Raw genomic sequence first — 25,699 nt, 5'->3', positions numbered from 1 at the left:
TGGGACAAAGGGCGTCTGGCTGAGGAAGTGGGTGAGCCACCACCAGATGAGGCCAAGAGGCCGGGGGCCTCAGGAAGGTGCCCCAAAACACCAAAGCAAGAAATCCAGGAGGGATCTTACAGATGGTAACCTCAACCGAGGTTTTTAAGCAGAGGGAGCCGTGATCCAGTTTTTTCAAAGAAAGCTTACTGCCCAAAGTTTGGAGGACAGGCCATCGTGGAAGGGCCTAGAAACTGCCTAAGACGGACACTTCCAAAGGTTCACATTTCTCTGCCATTTGTATTTGACGGATAGGACCTGGAAAATTGTGAAGCAAACGGGTTTTACTCTCAGCACTCAGATTTAGGTATAAAATATGTGACAAGGACAATATTTTGAAAATCTTAAACCCATGTGTTTTTGTTCTGCTTGATTCGTCATGCCCGTGGCCTCCCACCCATTAACGCAGTAGGCGCCCCTCCTGCAGGCACATGGCAGTTCCTGTCAGAAACGGCAAACTGTCAGCGTTTGGCATTGAGAGACTATAATCCTGAATGCCAGCTTTGTGTGGTGCGAGGGGGGAGGGTCTATATCCCAGAATTCTCCTTGACCTATGAAGAACCAAATCTGGCTATGTCAGATCACCCAGTCTGACCACAAAGTTCTAGTGCAGACAGCACAGGGGAGATCATATAAGGGTAGCTCCCATCAGACAAGAAAAAAAGAAGTTAAAAAACTTTCCATGCTGGGGAGGGGGAGCAGTAGGGGGAAAGCAGCAATGCAGGGAGAGGAGGAGGAGCGGGAAAGAGAGAAGAGAAAGAGGGAATGGAGAGAGACAGAAAGGGGGGCGGTGGTGAGAAAGAGAAAATGAGAAGTGAGTGTCTTGGCTCTCTGTACCTTGGGGGACAAAGCCTGGTGGGGGGGCAGTCAAGGGAGGGCTTGTTTCTTGACTCTCAGAGCCTAATTCAGGAAAATGACAGGATTTTCCTAGAACAAGCAGGCACTGCCCTCAGACAACTTATTAGAAAGGACAGAGGAAGTTGTGTGGACCGCGGAGTGAGGAGAAAGTAGCTGGGAGCTCGTGGGTGGTCCACAGGAGCTGAGCACTTGAAGAGCGAAGCAGCTGACTAGATCTGACTAGATCTGACTAGAGGAAGCTGGTGGGAGCTTACCGGGAGACGCTAGCAGCCACAGCCAGTGGCCGGGGCCTGCACCAAGTGCAGGTCACACGCTCGGTCACGTGGAGGCCAGCAAGGCATCATGCGAAGCCCTGACTGGCCACTTCTCAGAGCCCCGTTAGACCTAAAAAGCAGCATGTGTGCTTGGGTCCCTCTCCCGGATGCTCATGGAGGGCTCACAAGGAGAGGGGAGCCCTCCTGGCTCCAGATGGCAGCAGGGAAGAAGAAATAGCTTTGGTTTGGAATTATTCACATTTTGGTTTTAACCAGAAAAAATTGTGATATTTTAGTTGTCAAGTTTAAGTACCAGTCCCTGACTGCCTCCCCTCCCCAAATTACCAGGAAAAGTGGAGCCAAATGGATAAATTATAGAGAATGTAGGAAGTTATTTCTCTCTCTCTCTCATTCTTTTGAGTTAGACACAATGTCATTCCTTGTAAAGACTAGCAAGAAATTAGCTCCAACTATCTCTTCCTCTCATCCACAAGAATACTAAATATTGTAGAGAAAATATTTATAGAAAACTGTTTTGGGTGGTGTCCTCTTTTTTTTTTTTAAAGTGTCTGATGAAATAATTCCTCCCTGTATCCACATTCTATTCCTTATAGGTTTTTCTTTTTAAAAGGTAGATTTTTTTTTTTTTAAGATTTTATTTATTTATTTGACAGAGATCACAAGTAGCCAGAGAGGCAGGCGGGGAGGGGGGTGGGGAGCAGGCTCCCTGCTGAGCAGAGAGCTGATGCCAGTCTCTATTCCAGGACCCTGGGATCATGACCTGAGCCGAAGGCAGAGGCTTTAACCCACTGAGCCACCCAGGCGCCCCTCCCTATAGGTTTTTAGGAGGAAGAGTGACTAGTTATATTAGTCACTATAGAATATAATTAGTTATATTCTAACTGGTCACTCCGTAGCTCATTACTTATTCTTTTTTAAAAAATTAGAAGGCATGAGCCATCTGGGGAATTTTAAATTGTTTTTAAAGAACTTTTTAAAAAGTCCAGAAAAATCATCCTAGCACTTTATAGCCTCTTTTCCAATTTATCAATTCTAATTCCCATTCTTTACAATTTTAGTTATATTTTAAAGATTCTTTCCTTCCTTCTTTCAGAGAGCTTATTAATAATTATATCAGGTGAATGTATTTTTCAAAACAGCAATTACAACTGGAGGCAGAAAAAAGTCAAAAGCTACTGTAATCAGAACATTAGAAGCTCTGCCTGTTGCAGGAACCCCATGGCATTTTTATAAAGAGGCAATACTCTCGCAGAATCTTCCTTCCTCTGATGGAGACAGGGAATTATTCTGGCTAGATCCTGTCCGGGTCAAGCCCTTCGGCATTGTCTGTGAAAAAAAGCCAAATCAAGAACCTGTTTGGGATGCGCTGAAAATACGATTACGTTCATAATAAAAATTAAATCCCTCAACCCTTAACAACAGAAGATTTATAACACCTCTGTGCATCATTGAGATTCTAGGTACACTGAGGTTTGATTAAGTCGCGAATGAAAACAAAGGGCAGAGAGGTTGCTTGCTGTTGCAAAGAGAAGCTCAGTGTGATGTTGCCACATCAGGTTTTCTGTTTACCCCTAAGGCTGGTGCAGCAATGACTTCAAAGTTTGATGGTGTCTTTTTTTTTCTTTTTCTTCTTTCTTCCTTTCTATTTTTTCTCCCTCCAAAGATGTTGAGCAGCAGGCTAATGGATCCCCAGCAGGATGCAAAGACAGCAGAAAGCACGGGAATCAGATGTCAATGTGTTCCTTCAAGATACCCTGCTAGGACAGAGCTAACTAACCAGGCTTTAGTCTGCTCTTGGGGCACACGCTCTGATGCTTCCCTGCCCACTCTCGACTTCCTATATGCTTCCTGATTAAAATGCTGTCACAGATAAATCATGACTTCTGCCTGTGAGGACCATTTTCCATTTTCTTTAAAGAAAAGTTTGGAGCCATAAGATTAAAAAGATGAGCAAGTTCTGGAGAATTATATACTCACATGTAAATATATGTGTACAAGTGTGTCGTATCTCCCAACTCCATAACTAGTCACAGATCTGGGTGTGTTCTCTGCATGCTTCTTCCCTATGCACTGCTTTGTTGATATACTTTTTTATATATTTTCTCTCAGTCACTTCCAGTCAATCACTAGATTACTTAGGTCACTTCCTAATGAATAGATTTTAGGAGAACTGGAGGAGTTAGCCTGGTTTTCCTTCACCATAGGAACCAATTGGCTGGAAACTGAAGCTGTCTCAGAGATGAGTTTTAATTTTAAATGCAGCGGGTGTCCAAAATGTAGTTTGTGGGAGTTCCCACCTAGGCACACAAATGAGTAGCCCTTCAGGCGCCTGGGAATAGTGATAATCTACCCCCAGCTCAGAGGGACATAACTCAGCAAACTGAAATGAACGAGGAAACTGCTTGATCTATTTTCATAACTGACAAACACAACCTTTTCAAAACCACGAAGTGAAACCAATTTACTCAGTGAAAGCCAATGAAGTTCAAAAAGCAACTTATGGAATTGGAAAAGATATTTGCAAATGTCTTATCAGATAAATGGCTAGTGCCCCCAAATCTATAAAGAACTTATCAAACTCAACACCCAAGAAACTAAAGACATGAACAGATATTTCTCCAAAGAAGACATACACATGGGCAACAGACACAAGAAAAGATGCTCAACATCACTTGGCATCAGGGAAATACAAATCAAAACCACAATGCGATACCACCTCACACCAATCAGAATGGCTGAAATTAACCAGTCAGGAAATGACAGGTGTTGGCGAGGATGCCGAGAAAGGGGAACCTTCCTGCACTGTTGGTGGGAATGCAAGCTTGTGTAGCTGCTCTGGAAAACAGCATGGAGGTTCTTCAAGACGTTGAAAATAGAGCTACCATATGACCCAGCAATTATACTACTAGGTATTTACCCCATAGATAGAGATGTAGTAACCTTCGGACACACTGCACCCCAATATCCATGGCAGCAAAGTCCACAATAGCCAAACTATCAAAAGAACCAAAATGTCCATCAACATTGACAGATGAATGGATAGAGAAGATATGGTACACAAACACACACACACATCCACACATACATACACTGGAATATTACTAAGCCATCAGAAAGAATGAAATCTTGCCATTTGCAACAATGTGGATGGGAACTAGAGGGCATTAGCTAAGGGAAGAAAGTCAGCCAGAGAAAGGCAAACACCAAATGATCTTACTCATATGTGGAATTTAAGAAACAAAACAGGAAGGGAAGGAAAAATAAAATAAGATGAAAACAGAGAGGGAGGCAACCACAGAGACCCTTAACTCCAGGAAACAGATGGAGTTGTTGCTGGAGGGGACGGGGAACTGGGAGACGGGCATCCTTGTTGTAATGAGTACTGGGTAGTGCATGCAACTGATAAATCATTAAATTCTACCTCTGCAACTAATAATACACTATATGTTAATTCCATTGAATTTAAATAAAAAATTAAAAGAAAAAAAACTGTCCTAAAACCATATTTGTACCTACTGCTTAGTTGCCTCTCCACCCACTTCCAAATTTGGTCCGTATTTTGCCATTCAGTCCCCCGCCCCGCCCGTGCTTCGGCTAGCTTCCACCCTCCCTAGAGGGCATCTCCACACTGCTCCCCCGCAGCACAGGCATTCGTTCCAGCTCTCTCCACAAATATCTGTTTGCCTAGGATGCCACATGAGGCTTCTTGCCACCCAGACTGCTCCACCTTGAGGTCAGGGCCCTGGCCATGAAAAGGAAAGTTCTTTGTCTCCTATGTACTATTCTGTATTCTTTTGTCCTGTGCCCAGCCTGACCTAGCAAGGCCACCCTGGATTCCTGTGCTCTACGATTCAGATCAGGTCATTTCAGATCAGTCTCTTTTGGGGATGCCTACCACCTGCATACTTTCCCATGCGTTTTCTATCCTCTCAGGCTCTTCATTATTACATATTCATGGTCAAGACCTCAAATTGGCCTGTCAGCAACAAGAGTTCCTGCAGACATTTGCCTCAACGACTAATGTCACATCAATGACGTTCCTTGCTTGGTGAATTGTCTCGTCAAGGTTTTGTATCTTTGTACTGATGGTGATTCCTGCCCACTGACACACTCCATTTCATTTCAGGAGCTCTTGACAGTTAATGTCAGCTTACCCACTTAAATAACATACAACGTCTCAACCCCCCAACTGCATGAAATGGGGCAAAATAGGGACTGTAGGAGAGGGTACTTAACACTGCTTGACAAAGTTTCAGCTTGAGGGCCTTTCTTGAAATATTGGTTTCAAAGACTTATTCACAGAAGTTATAATTTACAAATAAAATGTTTTTATTTTTTTACTTACTAATTTATTTATTACTATTTCTTAAATATTTTTAAATTTATTTTAGAGAGTGAGCGAGGGGAAGAGAGGGAACAGAGGAAGAGGGAGAAAGAGATCTTAAGCAGAATCCCCACTGAGCACAGAGCCCAATGTGGGACTTAATCTCACAACCCTGACATCATGATCTGAGCCAAAATCAAGAGCCGGATGCTCAACTGACTGAGCCACCCAGGTGCCCCTCTCTGTTATTTTTAAAAATAAGTGATGATAATACATTAAAAAATGAACATGATTTTCATGCTTTGTTAACTAAGAAGATATCGCAGCAGAAATGAACATGAACTTTTACAAACTTTTCCAAAGAGCTCCTCCACATTCCTCTTCACAATGCCAAGATTCTCTCATCTAGTTTAATAAGAAAAGATTGTGGAAGAAATATCCAGCAGAGGTGGAATGGGTGGTCGAAAGGCTACTACATCAAAACCAAGGCCACAGATGGGTGAGACACAACTTTAGCTTGGTGGGAGTGTCACTTAAAGTGTCTGTAACTTAAGTTTCTGTGGATAAAAATAGCAGACGTATCTAACCTCACAGAAAAGTAGTAAAGTGAAACAGGTGAGGAAAATCAGGAATGAAAGATAATCTGATGTGGTAATGTTACTCCCTAAGTTCTGGGAAGTGCTGTTTCCAGTTTAAATTCAAGCAGCTTCCTTTTTAACCTAAAGATTTCAAAGTATTTGAGAGGAAGTATAAAATAAGCCCAAATGATTGTGAATCAGTACCCAAACAATGAAATTAGCATGGAAAAGCACATGAGAATGCTTTCCAGAATTTACTATAACTAATCACATAGGAAGGATGTGTGGACTTTGGGTCCATTCCAAAGTAGCTTTGCAAACTAATACTCAAAATTCATCAGTCATGCAATTACAAGTCTTCATCCTCCTAAACGTTACCCACAGAAAAATGAATTTATTCATGGTAAGAATTCATCCCATTTATTGCATAACTGTGCACAGGAAATGGAATAAATTACAAATAGTTCTACAAGGATAGTCAAGGTGAATTTGGCAAAGCAAGATATATCTAACCCAACAGCTGTGGGCTTTATACCTAGGGCCCCAGCATCACAGAGATCCAGGAGGAGTAAGGATGGGAGGAGTGGACAGGAAGAAAAGAGAATTAAAATTAAAGAGAATTAAAATACAGTAAACATCATTCCATTTTTTCGCCCAGTTGTTCCTTATTAAACAGAAGAACATTATGTGCCATTTAAAACTAAAATAATCGATTTCATTTATTTTTTTAAATTAAAAAAATATTTTATTTATTTGACAGAGAGAGAGGTCACAAGCAGGCAGAGAGGCAGGCAGAGAGAGAGATGGGGAAGCAGACTCCCCGCTGCGTAGAGAACCGGATGTGGGATTCGATCCTAGGACCCTGGGATCATGACCTGATCAGATCATGACCTGAGCTGAAGGCAGAGGCTTAACCCACTGAGCCACCTAGGCGCCCCTAAAATAATCTATTTTAGATTATATTAAAACCTTGTCTCATTTTTATGCTATCATGTATTTAATGGCTAACATAAAACAAAGAAATGAATTTATTTTTGGTGTTTATAGTCACTAAAAAGTTACATTTCCATCTTCAAGACAGTATTCTAGATTTTTTTTTTCTTTTTTAGCGTAATGTGACAGGGCTCAGCAGCTCCTAAAAGTACTAAAAACGAAGTAGCAGATAAGCCTGAAACTTAATGGTTGTGAGGTCCTTAAAAAACAATACTGTGTTTTTAATGGAGTTGCACAGGGTGAGAAACTCCAGCGGTTTTACATTCCCTGCGTGTGCTTCTCAGTCTGAAGTTGGAAAAGCAGCTCAGTCTGATTGAGCCGGGTAGGGGGTAAAGAACTCGCCAGGTTTTACACATGAAAGCAAACGCTTAGTAGTAGAATTAAAAGCCAATGTACACTGAACTGTTGGTGTTAACCGAAGCCAACCCTGATCTGTACTCAAAATGTGAAGCGTGCACATTCAAAGCCGGTGACACTCGTCTCCTTGCCAGGAGCAGGGGCCTGAGACCCAGACAGCAGAGCAGGAAGGCACAGCGCACCTTGTTCAGAATGTAGTGCTCAGCCTTTGTCACACGCAACTCAGGGAGGCAGACTTTGAAGATAGAAGGTTCTCTGAAAACTCTGTGGCCCAGACCATGGGGCCAGGCCAGAAAACCACGTTTCATGGTTTCCTGGAGCTCTTGTGTCTCATGTGATATTCACAGAAGTAAGAGAAAAAATTGTAAAAAAAAAAAAAAAAAAAAAAAAAAGAAAAAGAAAAAGGAAAAGGAAAAGACTTCCATAGTCAGATGTTAGAGAAATGTGGAATGAATCAAGGTTAAATGTGTTTCTTTCCTAAAGGACACTCTGAGCCTTCAGGTTCCCTAGTTGTGGGGCCTGAGGGCTCTCTTTGAAGAGATATGTATTAGGCTGTGGCTCTGGGTCCTTGTGTTCCCTGGAACAGAGCTTGGGAAATACTGAGATAAAACATGAGGGCCTCAAGGCCCATGGACACTATGTCCTAGAAGGAGAACCCAGGCTTCTGGCCTCCTGGCACCAGCTTTTCCTAGGAGACAGTTAAAACCTGAGAAGAGACAGACCACAGCCAGATTTCTTAGCAATGCCCATATCCTGGAGGTTCTCGGAAGGCTCAACCTTTGTGGAGTACATATGCCCTTCTCTCCCGGCTCAGTTGGGACACATGGGCCCTCCCAGATCCTGATTACCTGATACAAAGGCATACAGATGCTATCAATCCACTCCAACTGCAGTCGGGGCAGTTCATCTTTCCGGTTCCGATCAAAAATCGCCTAGAATGGGGGAAGAGAAGCTTGCTTTATTACATTGGAGTAGTTTACAGGTGCTTTGTCAAACACTTTGCCACAATGATCTAATTTTTACCAACTGAACACTTCACAAATCACAATCAGTCTTTACATGTACTTTTTTTTTCCTTTATCTATGATGAGAAAAAAAGTATTTTCACCTCTTTTTATGAGATTTGTAAGCGAATTTATTTGAACTTTATAGCACACAACTCCTTGGGGCCAAAATCTGCCTTCAGATATAGGTAATGGCCACTAAATCAAGTATTCAGGTCACTGGGAATTGGGTACAAGTCAAGGGGAAAGGCATAGGTTTTATTGCCACAAAAGTAATGCAGGCTTTATTTTTATAGTGAAAGAAGGTGGGATGGATTAGAAAAGATCCTTAAAGCAGCTTGATTTTAAATAGAAACTATTTGTGTTAATATTTCAGGGTGGGGTTTTGGTTGGACAACTCTATGTGTTTCTCAACAAGGTTCTGTCATTAATAAAATCCTGAGCGTTTATCTATCATGGGATGGAGGATGTGGTAGTTATCCATTCTCACCTCCTTCCCAGCCTTTAAACTTCATGATATGATAATGTTTGGAAAATTTAAGTATATTTTTCAAGAAAAAGAAGTAACATATGTCTGTTGGGCAGACATGAAAAGGGAACCGATCAACTGGAATTGGGGCTCACGTGGGTTTTTGAACAAACAACTGCTAGTTCTACTCCATCAAGCATGTCCCTCTGTCTGCTCTCCACGAGTAAGGCCAGTCTCTAAGAAGCGACATTTCCCTGCATTACTATCTTTTTTAAAAGATTTTTTATTAACATATAATGTATTATTTGCCCCAGGGGTACAGGTCTGTGAATCGTCAGGTTTACACAGTTCACATCACTCACCATAGCACATACCCTCCCCAATGTCCATAACCCAATGCATTACTGTCTTAAAGTAGGTTAGGTCGTTCCTCTATAGAGATAACATGTGGCATCTACATCATTTTTGGCGTTTACATAGGTCACGAGGGCAGATCCAAGGCATTCCCTTGGTCTGGAGATGTTGAAAAAGCCAGCATCCTTCAGACTTATGAATGAGGGTGGGAGTGGGTAGAACAGAAATCACAAGCTGCCGAGGCTCACAGGAAGACAAAAGGGCGATGCCGAGGAAAATATCTCTGAATCGGGGAGGAGGTCACTGACTCCCACAGGCTCTGCTCGTCCTTGTCTTGCAATGTGAAATGTGAAATACCAGGAAAGGGGACCAGGATTTGGAGAAGACTGACGTGTGCCAGGGGAAGGAAGGAATGGATCTTGTGAGTTGCAGTAGTCTTTGTCTGAAATGTTCCTTTAAAAATACTATTCTGTTACTTAATCTTGAGCTCTCAGAGTTGTCTGAGCTTTTCTTATTTACTTAAAATACTATTTCTGGTGCACAGAACTATTTTGGGGGAGGTTCAGTTCACAATTGGTTGTACAACCATTACTACAGTCAATTTTAGAACATTTTTAATCACTCCAGCAAGAAATCCCATATCAATTAGCAGTCACTCCTCATTGTCCCCCAAATTCCTAGCCTTAGGTGACCATGAGTCTATTTTTTGTTTATATTTTCTGCACACTCATATAAATGGAATCGAATGATCCGTGGTCTTCTGTGACTGGCTTTCGCAGAGCATTTTGTGCTCAAGTTTCCTTCTTGCAGCACTCAGCAGCTCTACATCCCTCTTTCTGGCCAAATGATATGCCACTGTATAGTTATACCCCATTTTATTTATCCGATCCTCAGCTGATATGCGGTTGGGTCGTCTGTACTTTTGTGGCTCCGGTGAGTAAGACTGCTGGGAACATTCATGTACAAGTTTCCACGTAGATGTACGCTTCCATTTCTCCCGGGGATAGACCTAGAGGCAGAACTGCTGGGCCACATGCCCAGTCTAACGTTTCATGTTTCCTGGAATTGCCACACTGTTTTCCAAAGCAGCAGTACCATTTTACATGCCCACCAGAAGTGTACAAAGTTCTAATTTCTCCACATCGTCCTCAGTGCTGGGTGTTGTCTGTCTTTTGAATTAAAGCTGGTCCCCACGTGCCTGGGTGACTCAGTGGGTTAAGCCTCTGCCTTTGGCTCAGATCATGATCTCAGGGTCCTGGGATCGAGTCCTCCCTCGGGTTCTCTGCTCAGCAGGGAGCCTGCTTCCCCCTCTCTCTCTGCCTCTCTGCCTACTTGTGATCTCTCTCTCTCTCTCTCTGTCTAATACATAAATAAATCTTAAAAAAACGAACAAAAAAACCCTAAAAACCTGGTCCCAGTTAAGTGGTATCTACTGCAGTTTTGGTTTGCATTTCCCTGATGATGACTGATGTTGAGCATCTTTTCATGTGCTCATGGCCCATCTGTATATATTTTTGAAGAAATATGTATTCAGATCCTTTGCCCTTTTTAAACATTGGGTGGTCTTTCTAGGAGTTGTTCGTAATTCTCTATATATTCTAGATGTCAGGTCCGTATCAGATATGATTTGCAAATAATTTCTCCCATCCTGTAGGCTGTCTTTTCATTTTCTTGAGAGTGTGCTTTCAGATGCAGTGTTACATTTTAATGAAGTCCAATTATCTATTTTATTTTTCTTGTGCTTTTGGTGTCAGACCTAACACATCACTGTCAGATCCAATCCAGAAGATTTACACTCTGTCTCCTTCTGAGTTTTCTGTAGTTTTAGCTCTTACGTTTAGGTCTATGATTCACTTTGAGGTGATTCTGGGGTTCAGTGAGAGGCGTCTGACTTGACTCATCTGCAGTGGATATCCTACTGTCCCTGCACTATTTGAAAAGGCTATTCCTCCCCTCCCCCCACATTGAATTGTCTTAGCATCCTTTTGGAGATCATACTGTAAGAGTTGATTTCCAGACCAGTCACTTTTCAATAAATGTTTTTGAGTGGAGGAAGAATGAGATAACATATTGTCCTGTGCTTTCCTTTTACAGCATTTTGCATCTTGTAGTTGATTATGAGTGATTATTAATTTACTTTTAAAGATTTTATTTATTTATTTATGCATTTGACAGAGAGAGCATGTGGGAGAGAGCAAGCACAAGTCAGGGAGGGGAAGGCAGAAGGAGAGAGAGAAGCAGGCTCCCCGCTGAGCAGGGAGCAGATGTAGGGCTTGATCCAGGACCCTGGGATCATGACCTAAGTCGAATGCAGACGCATAACCACCTGACCCCCCCAGGTGCCCCGAGTGATTATTTACTCAATATCTCTATTTCCCATCCGTTGATAAGCTTTGGGGAAGAGCGGAAGATGGAGCCTTGCTCATGGCTGGATACACAGTGCCCAGCTTCAAGCTGGTTACCTGGAGGTGCTCAAGCATGTTTTATTAATGGACTCACTGCTTCCACTATTAACCCTTTGGTTACTTTAATGACCTTTAGGACCGTGACACCTAATGGGGTCTCCCAGACAATTTTCTTCCTAAATATCAAATACTAACAGACACAGCTGGTGTCACCTCTGGGTGCATGCATTTCCAAACATCTCTGGAAAAGGGCTAATGAGAAATAGCCCTGCCATAGCAGCCCAGAGACTGTCAACACAATGTTAAGTAGGCTTTTGTGAGGAGAGAGTAGCATTTAGTGCTATGCTTCCACTGCAAAATTCATTTACGTCTTCGGAGAAAGCCTTACCTGAGCCTCCAGACAAAGGCTCCTTAGTGCTGCGTCACTGCGCCTGCCAGCTCACCAATGCTGGCAACTGACTCAGCTTTTTTTTCATTTAATTAAATGACCTGTGGTATTGCTGCATTATAAACCCTTCAGAGGATGCCTGTGAAACAGTTCTTTTTAAGTGGAGGAAAGATTTAATTTGAAAGATAGGTATGTAGCTGAGAGAAATAGGGGTTGTATGAGGTTTTACACATTAATGATGTATCCCAATCTAGTGTCTTTATTTTTATAACCAAATCTGGTGATACCACCAAAAAAGAGGAAAGGGAGGTTTTGGAAACAGTATCAATAGATGTCGCTTTGGAAACTAAAATACTGGGTGAGGGTTCTAACCAATGTAGTCTTCCGACCTTTCATAAGTAAGCAACCGATTGGGAGTAGTCAACATTTGTAAGGCTCTGAGGTTTGACTTTAAGCAGGTGACATTGTTTAACTAGAAGCTAGTTCTGGTGCCTTTCCTTGAAAACTTGAAGATCTTATAAATAACTCGAAATGTTCAAAAGTCAGTTGGCTTGAAACCTCAGAAACAGACACTCTTGACAAGGGACACGTTCCTTGAGCTGCACTCAATCTACTGAGTTGGGCTGGCTTTCCAACACTTTGCGTCATTCCTTGAGTTGTTGGGTGATATGTTTTTAACTAACCCTTCATTATGAATAAAGAGGCCACCCCCTCATTGTGGGTGGTGATGGAAGCATTTAGGTCTTTTGTCTTATTTGAGTAAAAACACCATCATCCTGAGCCTACAAGTAAGCTTTTTCAAATAATAATCGAATGGATGATTCCATTGAAAATGGCATTTTAGTCAACAGACCTGAGAGGTCCCCAAGTGAAACTTTTCATTTTGCAAACAAAGAAAAGAAAGAGACTTGAAATGATTTGGGTTTGGGATTTTGGAATGTCTGAAATTGGAAAATAAAATCCAGAACATCCGTTATCACTATGGCTGTCCAGTCTTGCTGCCCGAGGCTGGACAGCTTGCCTTTGACTTTTGTCTATATTCTTAATCCGAAGTGGCTACTGACCGCATATGAAATGCCAGGACTGGGCTTTGAGCTCCTCAAATGTCACTCTGTGCCTCCTCCTTCATGCCTACTTGGCCCACTGTGGGAGCTCAGGAAAAACTTAAGTAGCTCACCACTCTTAATCAGAAACCTGGGAATAAGAGTGTTTAGAACTCAGTTTAATTAAAGTTTTAAACTTTCAGGAGTGTTTCCTTAAATCCAATTTCAGTCCTTCCCACTTTCAAGTTGTGATTTGGAGTTACTTTTGAAAATGTTGTTCCAAAGGGTAAATGTGTCATGTTAGAAGGATGAACTTACTGAAGGAGTGAGTTTGAGCTCTGCTCTCTCCCGATCTCCTTGTTCAAAGAACTCACTGGTTACAAGTTCAGCCACCTGAAACACATAAATATTTAATTTATGGTTATGTGTGATATAACATAAAACTCAGAAGTAATTTCTGCCCTCTGTGTATGATGATGATCTTCAACTCAGAAAATCATTTAAAAAGCTTTTAAAGAAATACATTAACATTTTCTGGTTCAAGGTATTACAGACTTTAATCAATGAAACTGATTTCCTTCTAATCAGAAGAACTTGTACAAGGCATTTTGAGATGCATGCTAGTAGACGATCTCGGAGGGTACAGATTGTATATTCAGGATGAGGCACTGGGTTGCCACCTTCAAAGGAGGAAATGTTCCGACTGCAGAAAAATGAAACAAATAATGCCTAATAATATTTTTTGTTTTTATAATATGATATACTTGTAATAATAATTTAGCCAACTTTTTGTTGTTTCTACATAGATTCTTCACTTTGTTGCATATATTTATCTTAGCTTAGTTTCATTTGCCACCCCCAGACTCTTTACTGCCTTACTACTGATAATTGCATGCACTCTGGAGAAAGATAACCCCAGGACCACCTCTGCTTCTTACTGGAGCAATCAGCCAAGGGCAGGACTAATGCCAGAGTGACTGTTCAACCCAGGTTTTTCTGCAGTGTGTCATGATGCAGTTTGAAAAATGTTGTTCTGGTCTTCAGACTGTCTTAATCTAGGTACATAAGTGTTCATTGATGGTAGGTTCCAGTTGGTACAAACACAATGGAATTGGTGGTTCTACCCTGAATGGGTAGATTTTTCCAAAGTAAGGACTTCTATTTTTCCACTTTTCACCAGTTAGCCTGGTTGATCTGACGTTGCTCATTGATCACTGTTAAGCTAAAGAGAAGCTTCTCCAAGCCCCGTGCTTCCAATGATCATTTATGGAAAGCATAATGATACGTCAGGTAAGTGTTCAACAAGTATTTTCAACAACACTATAGAGTGCATCTTGGAAATCTCTGAGATGAACTAGCTGGATTTAGAAAATTTGAAAGAGCAGGGGAAAAAAAAAAATCCTAGAAAACTCGATGGCAAGAAGATTTGGATCCCCAGACTAGTTTTTCCTCTATTCCAGGCTCTTACAAAGATGATGTTTTAAGGTCTGGAAAAGACTAAAATGGGTTTTAGTTCAGTCAAGTGGATAGGATCAAGATAATTTACCTAACTGTATATCTCAAGAGATTCTGCCAACCATAAATCATAACCATTGAGAAAGCATAAAAACAGGGGTTCCCTGGGTGGCTCAGTCATTAAGTGTGCCTTTGCCTTTGGCTGAGGTCATGATCCCAGGGTCCCAGGATCGAGCCCTGCATGGGGCTCCCTGCTCACTGGGAAGCCTGCTTCTTCCTCTCCCATTCCCCCTGCTTGTGTTCCCTCTCTCTCTGTCAAATAAATAAATAAAATCTTTAAAAAAACAAAACAAACCATAAAAACATCTCTTTCCGTCTCTGTCTCTCTGTATCTCTCTCTCACACACTCCCCACAAACCCCTGCCCTGAGATTAGCAAGTATGTAGCTCATTTATAAAGAAATAGAAAATCTAGTCAGTTCAGATTTTAAACATTTCTAATAAGGAATATGGGTACCTTCTGAAAATTCAATAGCATAAAACTAGTAGAGCTGGCTCAGTTTTTCTAGGGCCCTATTCCCTTCTCTGTCTCTAGTCTCTGCCACTACCTTTCCCATTAGCACTCTAGACCTCTCGCTCTGTCTCCGGCCTTCCTGAAAGAAGAAATAGTCCCCTAAGGGCCTGGCCTCATTTATTCAGCTCCCAGAACACTACCTCAGATTGCTCTGAGGTGGGTCTTTTGCACTAAAGAATACAAATGTATGTGCACATCAGATCACCCCAAGGTAGGAGTCCTGCATAGGTCCATAGCCTCTGGAAAGCAAAGAAATTAAAACAAAATCCTGTCCTCGATCTTTCTAAAGTGGTCCTGGCTATCTTCCCTGTGCTTTTTAACGGCTCAACTTGTACCACTGTTTCATTTGTACTTAAAAACCCAATCAGGAACATTAAGTAGCTCCTGATTGAATTTTTTATTAAAGAAGGAAATTGAGATGCTAATCAGACCTTGGGGGATCACTGGGGAAACCCACATGTGTGTGAGGAAGGAGGGTTGGAATAGACACCAGTTTAAAAAAAAGAAAACAAAACACTTTGCAAGGAAATGTTAAAAAAATCAACATCTTGGAAATTAGAAATATATCTATATTTTTAAAAGAAGTTTCCATTGTTTTTGTTCAAATATTTCGTAAAATCATAGAAGTGAGTATGTTTTTGAAAACACTTTAACCTACTCGATTTGGAGACAAACACAAATGAGATCTCTAGTTTAGAGTTGTAACAAGATTTCTGATGGAGATGTCTGGAAAAACATGGTTTTGTGTTTTATTTCCCTGAACTCTTGGGTCTCTGCTCTTATCAGCAGAACTTCGCATCCTAAAAATAAAATATTATTTACGTCAGTGACCAAGAAGACCACCTTCAAGTAGCCAAGGAAGGCTTGGTATTATACCAAGGGAGGCTTGGTATTTTAGACCAAGCCTCCCAGGTTGGTCTAAAATACCAATGCAGAAACTCTTTTTCCTTCTAAGGACTTTCTCCTGCCTTTTTCCTGCTCCCAAGTGGGCTACTGCTCCTTTAGTTGCTGACATGCATTTCGCTGGGGTTTCTGAGAGGCCTGGCATACCGTACCTCATTCCACTCTGCTGCTTCGTTCCTTCCCGGTCCCCTAAACTTCCTCCCACTCTGCACTCCTCCGCTTCCCTCCATCCCAGTCACAGTGGCCACCCCCGCTATTACACTTTTCCCCAGTACCTGGAAGATACCTACTTCTTCTCTGTTCCCCAACTTTTACTGTAGGGGAGCCATCGCACACCGGGGCAGCGGAAAGTGGGCAACGATGTAGAAATAAGCTACGCAGCCGTGCAAATTCTTCCCACTTAGTCTGCTTTACATAACTTCAGATGTGTCACAGTAAGATAAAAGCCGAGGCTCGGCTGGAGGAGAACTGTTTCTTGGAGGAGACCTTTGTAGGAAAACCTCCCCATCTAAACTGGACTGTGACAGGAGCAAAGAAATGAGCTTTTCTTGGAGTTAAGCAACTGAGATTTGAGACCATACATGTCACTGCAGCATAGCCTACCCTAGTTTTGACTAACACAGCAATCAGCATGGAAATGAGGTGCTGCTGTTAAAACAAAAAGACAGTAAGAAGGAAGAAAAAGAAGAAGACCCTATGTGGCATCAGCGTGGGGTTCAGGTGTCGGACAGTGAAGAAGCATTGTCGGAGGCTGTGAGGGTGATGGCACACGTTCCACAGCGGCAACAGATTTTGTACAATTCTCACTGAAGTAAAGCAAATAATGTATCTAATGAATTCACAGCCTTAGGGAAAGAGAATGGGGAACGAATGTTAGTAGCATGTGATGATTGCTCTTGACTATGTTTTGCTAAGTATTATAAGAAGTGGGCTCAGAAAAGGATGGGCAGGTTTATCTTCAGGAATGAAAAGAAGAGAGAGAGTCACAAATTCAGAGTCTTCATCTTCAGGGATGAAAGATAAAGCTGCTTTTTAATCCCAAACTGTAAAAATAAAAATTAAGGTATGTTTTCAACGACAAAGGCTGATCAAGACTCAGCCTTGTGGGTAGAGCATGTGACTCTTGATCTTGGGATTCTGAGTTCAAGCCTCATGCTGGGTGTAGGGATGACTTAAAAATAAAATCTTAAAGCAAGCAAGCAAACAAACAACTCAGCCTTGAAACAAAAATCAAAGGTACGGTCAGTACAGTCATACTTAAGAACTCTGAATGAATCAGGTGGTGCAGAGGATATCCCTTCAGTTGTACAAACTGGCCCAAAGAAGTGATTTTACTACATGATTCTCTTACTGGCACTTGTTAGGCCCTGACTGCTAGGAATTGGGTCATGGAGGAGAAAGAAAGAAGTACATACGTTATTTTTCTTTGTTCTTGCAAACAAGGAAGCAAAGAGAGCAGATCTAAGAAGTCTGTCTAGAATAGAACTGTGGATGTGGTTATTGGCAAATGGAAATGACTAGAAACAAAGACAAGAAACTGACTAAATGGTCAAGAGAGTTTGATGCCATAACCCCCATAAGAGAGTGACTTCTTAAAACCTAAAACAGGCCTTGGGTCCTCAACTTTCTTTGGGTGGGAAACAGGTTGGAAAACTGCCTGACCTTTGGAGATAGCCAAGGAGGTCAACGGAAAAGGATAGTTTCCTGGGATAGATCTAGAGGTCATGAATTATGATGGTTGGGGAGCATCTCGCAGAGAACCAGAGCCTACTGCAGAATGGACAGCCTCACAATGACTGCCCAGTGGGATTTTGGAATTACTATGGCCCCCTAACTGTCAAATGTTGGCCATCTCTTTCCTTTCTGAATGGGAGTATTCTAATGAGTATTTCATTGTTTGGGTGTATGTCAGATGCTGTGTTTGGGGTGTGTGTAGGACTTTAAATCCAGACCTGATATAGAGACTGGGATGATCTCCCAGAGATCCTGGCCTTTAAGCTTGATACCATGACTAGTGGGACATTTGGGTCATTTCCCTTGGGAAAGGCTGAGTATATTTTGCCTGCAGGAAGAGAGAGAATCACACTTTTGGTGATTAAAAGGGCAAACTGTGGTAGTCACATATTCATTAACTATTTCTGGCTTTCTACATTCTGGGCATAGAAAAGGATCATACTTCCTGGTTGAGTAGGGGCTTCTGACAAGTTTTGATGAATTTCTTGCCAGTGCATGGCAGTCTAGGGCCTCTGTTGGACTGATCCAGACGGTAACTGCTCTTTCCGCCCCAGTCCAAAATGAGGAATAGGACCAGCTGACCCTGGAAGCACACGTTCATGAGTAGTGCGTTGTTTTAAGCCACTGAGGCTGAGGGATAACAGCTTATTTTGCTGACACACTGGCATCATTTAAAAATGCTGATTGACATATCTGGTGTGAGACAGTGTAAGGCTCTGTCAAGAATGACGGCTTTGGAGCCTAATCTGCTAGGATTTGAATACCTAGCCATACTGCTCACTAGCTATGTCACCTCCAGCTATCCTTTCTAGGCTTCACTTTTCCTATTTGTGAAATAGGGGTATTAACTGTATTAGTTTTTCTGAGTTGCCAGGAATGAGCACAAACTTGGTGGCTTGAAACAACAAGAACTGGGATGCCTGGGTGGTTCAGTTGATTAAGTGTCTGCTTTGGGCTCAGGCCATGATGCCAGGTTCCTGGGATTGAGCTCCATGTTGGGCTCCCTGCTCAGGGGGCAGTCTGCTTCTCCCTCTCACTCTCCTGCTCCCCCTGCTTGTGCTTTCTCTGTCTCTCTGTCAAATAATAGATAAAATATCTTTTTTTTTTTTTTAAGATTATTTATTTATTTATTTGACAGGCAGAGATTACAAGTAGGCAGAGAGGCAGGCAGAGAGAGAGGAGGAAGCAGGCTCCCTGCTGAGCAGAGAGCCTGATGCGGGGTTCGGTCCCAGCACCCTGGGATCATGACCTGAGCCGAAGGCAGAGGCTTTAACCCACTGAGCCACCTAGGCGCCCCATAATAGATAAAATCTTAAAAAAAAAAAAAACCAGCAAAACAAAACAGGAATCTATTCTCTCCTAGTTCTGGAGATCAGTAGCTCAACATCAGTTCACTAGACAGAAATCAAGGTGTTGCCAGGGCCATCTTTGCTTGGGAACCTCTAGGGGAAAATCTGTTCTCTGTCCTTGCCATGTTCTTGTGGCTGTCACATTTCCTTTACCTGTGGCCACATCGCTCCTCTCTCTGCCTTGTCTTCACATCCCCTTCTCCTCTTCTGAATGTGTAATCTCCCTGCATCCGGGCCCAGCTGGATAATCCAGGATAATGACAATGATAACGATTGTCATTGAAGTCTTTAACTTCAGCACATCTGCAAAGACCCCTTTTCCTTCTAAGGCAATGTTTACAGGTTCTAGAAATGAGAATCTGCTATCTTTGGGTTGTTATTCAGCCTACTGGAGTAACTGTACCTAAATCAAAGGCGGGGAGGAGGGGTTTTGAAATTAGATAATTGGGTATTAGACATTCAGTCAATAAATATTAGTTATTTCTTGTTATACGAAATCTATTTTATTTTCCTTAAAATGTTGAGACTTAAGATACCAAGTCACTATTTTAGACGCCACACAGTAGGTGCCTCATAAAATTAAAAGATATTAATCTCTAAATACGATCAGGAACCAAGGATCTTAAACTGTGTGGTTACTGGCTTGAAAACTATTCTTGATCTAAACTGAAACGTTTGGCAGTGAAACCACATAGGTAGTAAAGGTATGATTTTTTTTGGTACAAATTAAATGTGGATTATTCACTTTGGCCAACGTGATATGATCTCTAAATAGTCTTTAAAAAGAAAAATAAAATTTCCTTTTGACCTCCTTGGTTTCTTTTTTCTCTCTCTTTTCTTAAGATGAGAAAAAGGCAGACCTTGTGCTAAAACATGATTACCTATTTTAAAATGCTACTTTTGAAACTCTTGCCTTAGGGCATGGTCAATGCATTATCTGGATTTAGAATGTTAAAAAAATCTTAGAGAATCAGGCACATTAACACTCAGTGGAAGCACGTTAGAGAACGACCGTGCAATAAAGTATGTCTGGCCCGAGCCTCCTGCTATTTTTTACACCATGTTAATACTGATGCAAATTGACTAGGGCTTCAGTGCCCAGGAGTTGGGGCTCTGGGAATATTGCCCCCACCACCACCCCCAGTCCCTCCTTTGCCAGGCCCTGCCATTAATCACCACTTGCCTGTCTTGAGATCTCCCACGGTTTGGTCACGGCTCCAAGGTCACAGGCTGTCATTAACATTGATCTGAAAAACAGAACCAAACAAAACAGCCTGAATAATCTTTTGTTGCATTCCTAAACAAACCCGTCCTAGATACATAAATAAATAAAACGGGACCAATCCAACGCTTGCACACGTCTTTCCCTCAACAAGGGGAGCACTGTTTACAGTCCCCATGTTTAGCATCTCCATCATGCGGCCACTGCTTAGGACAAAGCTCACACACAGCCTAGGCTTCCCTTTTGTTATGTCTGTGGCGGCGGATCAAGGGAGGAAAAGCACTGCTTGCTCTATACCTGAGCTAAGCAAGCGCTACTTTAAAAAATCCTTAATGGACAACACGTCTTATTTTTAACTAGTGGCAAGGGAATCAGCATATAATACCAGATACATAGCTGACAAATCTTCACCAACTTATGGCTGATTGATGGGAATGGACGGAAACCTATATATAGCAAAGAGGTAAGGCACCCGCCACCATAGGAGCCCGTTCATTTCCACCTGCTCTGCGAGCTGAGATTTACTGGGAGAGCCACACTGTTTCACTCCAGTTTATTACCTGGCTGCAACCATGTTTTATAAGCCTTATGAAAAAGAAACATATTCCGCTGCAGCTTTCATTCATTCGAGCAGCTAAGAAAGCACGGGAAGATCTGAACCAGACCTTTGAGGGGCAGAATTCTACTGGCTTTAACTAGAATTCACCCTGAACCACGGATATAGAAACACAGTGAACAATTTAAATTGTGGGTAGCTCTGGTGCTTATCATCTGATGTGGTGGGGAGGTGGGAAAAACAAGGCGCACCCTTTGTCCGAAACTTGCTTTCTTTGTACTGAAGCCAGCAGTACATGATGAAAAGCGATGAAGGATTGGAGGCAAGAGACCACATCTCGGTCGGCTCCTTTTGGAAGAAAGGGGTGTGTTGTTAGAGGTCAGGGGACTGTCCTGATGCCGGGTGTTAACATTTCATAACCCGCCAGACTCGAATGCCTTGGAAACATGTCTGCCTCCCAGATGGCAGAGCGCGATGGTAGTGGGGTTTGTGTAACTTCCCCCAGGAAACCACTCCAGGGAACCTGGCAGAGTGGCAGGTAACAATGGGTCATTCAAAGCACCACCAGACACACTGGCCTCAGCAGCCCCCTCCAGGAGTTGGGCAGCATCTAACCCCAAGCCCCCCTGTGCTAAGCACTGCGAGGAGCAATGCAGAGGTGCACTCTTCAGATTTGAGCTCCCGTGACAAGCACTCTGCTTGTGCCATACTAAGCACCGACCCACTAACTACTAACTAAATGAATCTTTGGAACCCTCAGAGGAAGGGACCATTATTCCCATTTTCCAGAGAGGTAAATGGAAGCACGGAGAGATTAAGTAACTTTCCCAAAGTGAGTAAGGATTCAGGATTCTGTGTTTAAGACAAAGCTTAAGACAGACCCCATCTTGCTACATTCAGGTGCTTCTCCTTTTAGGTTCTGCTGGTATCAGAGGGAGACAAGACTGTAGGTAATGCACTGAACTTTGCAGTTTCTCTCCCAGACAGGAGAGAATCTCTATGAGGTTGCCTACTGATACCATTAACTTGGACAAGACTTAGCTTCCATCTGCTTGATAATTCAAGGCTTACTTCTCAAATTCATATCACCATTAATCAGCCAATCAACAAGTGTATTGAGCATCTGTCTAGGTGCTTAGGTAGTGATCATTCTAATAAGGACCATTAATACAGCAAGCACTACAGAGTAAGTTACGGAGTCTCTAGATGAGGTAGGGATACTATTACTTTACAAAGTAAATAGTGTTTTGCATTCCTTGATCAGACAGGTTAGAAAGTTTGCCAGAGGTTACATAGTGAGGGTGTATCAAAGCTGGAGTCGGAATCCACAGGGTCTGACTGAAGGGTCTCTCTTTCCCTACAGTGGAGCAGGAAGTCCATTCTGAGAATGAAGACAGAAAAAGGCTGTGGGGAAGGATGGGGTGGGGGAGTTTGAAACCTTTATCCAACTGGCACAGGGGAGTCTGTTAAGGTTGGGGGCTCAGAGACAACCTAGTTAGACCTTACTGGCAGAACTTTAGGTGGTGGGTGGGGTAAGAGTTTGTAGAAACCAAGAAGGGAAGCAGGGAGACCAATTGGACAGTATCAGTTGATAAGGGTCTAAAACAAGGAAGCGCAGGAGAATGCAAAGGCAAGGAGAAGGCTGAGAGATTCCAAAGGAAGAACCAAAGAGGGTGAATGAGTAGTTACTTTCTTATTATTTCAGAAGTTATTCTTTTAGATCAAGCCTCTAGAAAAATTGTAAGGTCTTTTCTAGAGTCAGAGAGGAGGGAGGAAGAAGTTACTCTTGAGGTCCCCATAATTCTAGTCCAGTCTGTGGTGTGGGGGTGGGGTGGGTGTAGGCTGGAATGAATGGTCAGGAGCATGGAGGGCACAGCCAGCTCTGTGGTGGGGGTGGGGAGTTGGCATGGTAGAGGGGATGGGGGTTGGTGGGGGTGGGGGGGGAGGGCTTGCACCTGGAGTTTCTGATGCTTTTATCGCACTTCTCCTTCATATGCCATGTCATTTCAACAACAATCTCGTGTTAGCCGTTATTTTCTTGATTGGTTCTCCAGTTTTAAAACAATGAGCAATGAAAATGAATCCACATGTAAAAAACAGATTCATAGTAAAACAGTTCACGCATGAACTGAATTTGGCGCTCACCAAACAAAAAAGCGCACTTTGCGCTTTGCTCTCTGTGTCATGGTTTTTAATTTCTTTAAAACACATATAATGGTCCTAACGGGCAACACCAAGTGACAGAAGTGAAGTAAGTCAAGCTGTGCTTCTTCGTCCTCGCCGCTACCGTTCCATGATTGTTTCTTCCGGACACACTGTCTGAAAGCAGGAATGTGACGCTCCGTAGGGCCCAAGACCCCAACTAGCCGCGGAGCCCGCGCCCAAGGCTCGGAAGCCTGAGGAACTTAGCCGGGAGTGTGCTCGGCGCCCACGCGTGTCAGCGGCTGACGGGCCCCCGCGCACTCTTGCAGTGAACCTACAGGGGTCACACGCGTCCAACTAAAGGATAAGTAATCCTGTGCTCATCTGAAGCTTTATATCAATTATGTCGATACTCAACAGAAATCGCAGCAATTGTTTAGGACTTCTACCAACGCAAGATTTTTCTCGGGCGGGGGGAGGGGGAACATAACTCATCGTTGACATTGTTTAGACTGCAGGCACGTGGTGATGATCAAAAGCAGGCACACTCTTTGTTGGTTTTATTGCTATTTTCAAGTTCTCTAAGAGGGTGGTCCCTGGAGCCCGCCCCCCCCCGCCCCTCCGTGCACTGTGGTCAGAGTCTAACCATGAAATGGGGGAGGGAAGTCAAAGGGGGGGGGGCGCAGTAGAGAGCTCCTGGAGCACCTCTCTTTTACACAGTCTCCTTCAAAATTAGATTTTTCTTCCATGTGGGGTTCCCTGTCAAAAGAACATTTGAAAAACTATGCAGAAAACACCTGGGTGGAGATGTGGAATGAGTGCTGGCATTTTAAGAGTTGTGCTTAGAAGAGAGGCCAGGCTGGAGAGAGGGGGCAGGAGTCCGTGAGAAAAGGTGGTAGTTAAAGCCAGCAGGAGGCTGAAGATCAAGAGAGGAATCTTGAAAATAGGTCCTGGGAGGTCCTTACATCTGGGGGGGTTGCGGAGTGGAGAGGGGAAGGGCTGAAGAAGGCTGAAGAGGAGAAGCAAGCATCAAAAGAGAGTAGAAAATCTGGAAGCGCAAGGCTCAGCAGACTCCAAGGCCCCGGAGAGCTTCAAAACAGAAAAGCCAAAGCAATTAGGGGCTGTGATGAGATCGGGAAGAGTACAAGGGCCCTAGCATTTGATCCTTGGGAGGTGAGAAAAGGTGGTAGTTAAAGCCAGCAGGAGGCTGAAGATCAAGAGAGGAATCTTGAAAATAGGTCCTGGGCAGAAGTCCCATTTCCTAGACTGAACGGCTAGCTACTCTGTGGTCAATCCGTACTTCCTATCTGTGCAATAGGAAAAGCTGATGAGGTATGGACATGGAAGAACTTCCAAGGCATATGGTTGAGCGAACAAGCCAGTTCTGATTGATATATTAATGCATAACTTATGTTAAAACAGACAAGTCCATACTCAACAGCATTTTTCCTTAGACTATATACATATATAAATGCTTTGGAAGTGTTTGGGAACGATAGAAGTTGATAACAGAGTGTATATCTGTGTGTAGGTATGGGAATGGGGAGTGAAGTTCCAGGGAGGTCTGGGGGCTCCTCTGTCATGTTTTCATTTATTATAGAAAAATATATTCCTATAATTACTTGTGAAACTAAAAATTATTTGAAAAGAAACACTGCCTTGCAAGAAGTTAGGAGGCATGTGAGTCAAGTGTGGGACTGAAGGTTAAGAAGGGGAATATGACTGGACCTTGAGAAGAGGGCAGATTTTAGCGATGATTATTTTTTGCCTGAGGAGATAGGAGCATATTTTTATGCCTGGAATGGCCACGAGGGGGAAAAAACCAGATTTTAAAAATGCCAAAGGAACATAATCGGTAGGGTAAGTTCAGGGGTGGGGGAGGTGGAGAAACAGAGTTAGGACACCTGGGAAGGGCTAGTTTTGAAGCGAGGAAGGGTCCCCTCCCACCCTGGACAGGAAGAAGAAAAAGGCCCGAGAAGATCCCCGAGAGAAATACTGCCGCAGGAGGGGAGACACAGAGGGCCTCTGGTGAGAAGTCCTCAGGAAAGAGTAAAGAGAGGTCAGGGGCAGAGGAAAGGGCAGAGGGAGGGCAGGCAGCCCTGGGTTTGGAAGCTGGAGGTGGTGGTGGGGGTTGCGGGGTACAGGATTTGGGGAGGCTTGCATAGAAGCTATGGGCCGGTCATGACAGGGATCCTGCTCTGGGTGATTCTAGAAGTCACCTGGCTGTGGAACAGACACAGTGCGCGTCTGTCCAGGCCTCACAGGCTTTCCCAGGAATACTCAGCAGCTTTGGAACGGGACTAAGACAGCAGAAGGTCTGGGGGTGAGTGAGGTAGGGGGTGGGTGAGAGAAAGAGGAATAGAGCCTAGCCAGTGGCATGGCTCCAGTCAGGGTGTTCAGATGTGCCACGTAAGTGCAGTGGTCTGTCTTCTCTAAACAACTAGGAAGAAGTCCGGTGAAAAGTCTAGAACAGACTCCTTATTTCTGCCACCCAAATCGCTGCAATTGGTTTTCTATCTACAATGCCTGTTGTCTCTAAAAAAACTTCCCAAAGTTAATTCTCTACTTTATTTTGGCTAACACTGTTTTCTAAAGTTCAAAAATCCACTCTCTCCTCAACATACACCCCACCCCCACCCTCGCTCCCCCAGGAAAAAGAGGAAGTCACAACTTGCTGA

General features: G+C 43.1%; 1 protein-coding gene across 2 annotated transcripts in view; it reads right to left on the bottom strand.

The window, feature by feature from the left end:
- Window positions 1-25,699, bottom strand: part of PDE11A (phosphodiesterase 11A) — a 427,278-nt gene that overhangs the window by 22,167 nt on the left and 379,412 nt on the right. For both annotated transcript variants that reach the window (XM_045066809.1, XM_004768993.3), the window contains exons 17-19: window positions 20,285-20,348; window positions 13,406-13,480; window positions 8,273-8,356 (exon numbers count right to left, since the gene is read on the bottom strand). In XM_045066809.1, the coding sequence (XP_044922744.1) occupies window positions 8,273-8,356; window positions 13,406-13,480; window positions 20,285-20,348 (223 nt within the window). The remainder of the gene's footprint in view (window positions 1-8,272; window positions 8,357-13,405; window positions 13,481-20,284; window positions 20,349-25,699) is intronic.

The sequence above is a fragment of the Mustela putorius genome, unplaced genomic scaffold (genome assembly GCF_011764305.1).
Source record: "Mustela putorius furo isolate JIRA1106 unplaced genomic scaffold, ASM1176430v1.1 tig00003869_pilon_pilon_pilon, whole genome shotgun sequence".
Taxonomy (NCBI): Eukaryota; Metazoa; Chordata; class Mammalia; order Carnivora; family Mustelidae; genus Mustela; species Mustela putorius.
The sequence above is the reverse complement of the archived record's forward strand: the minus strand, read 5'-3'. Positions and strand labels throughout refer to the sequence as shown.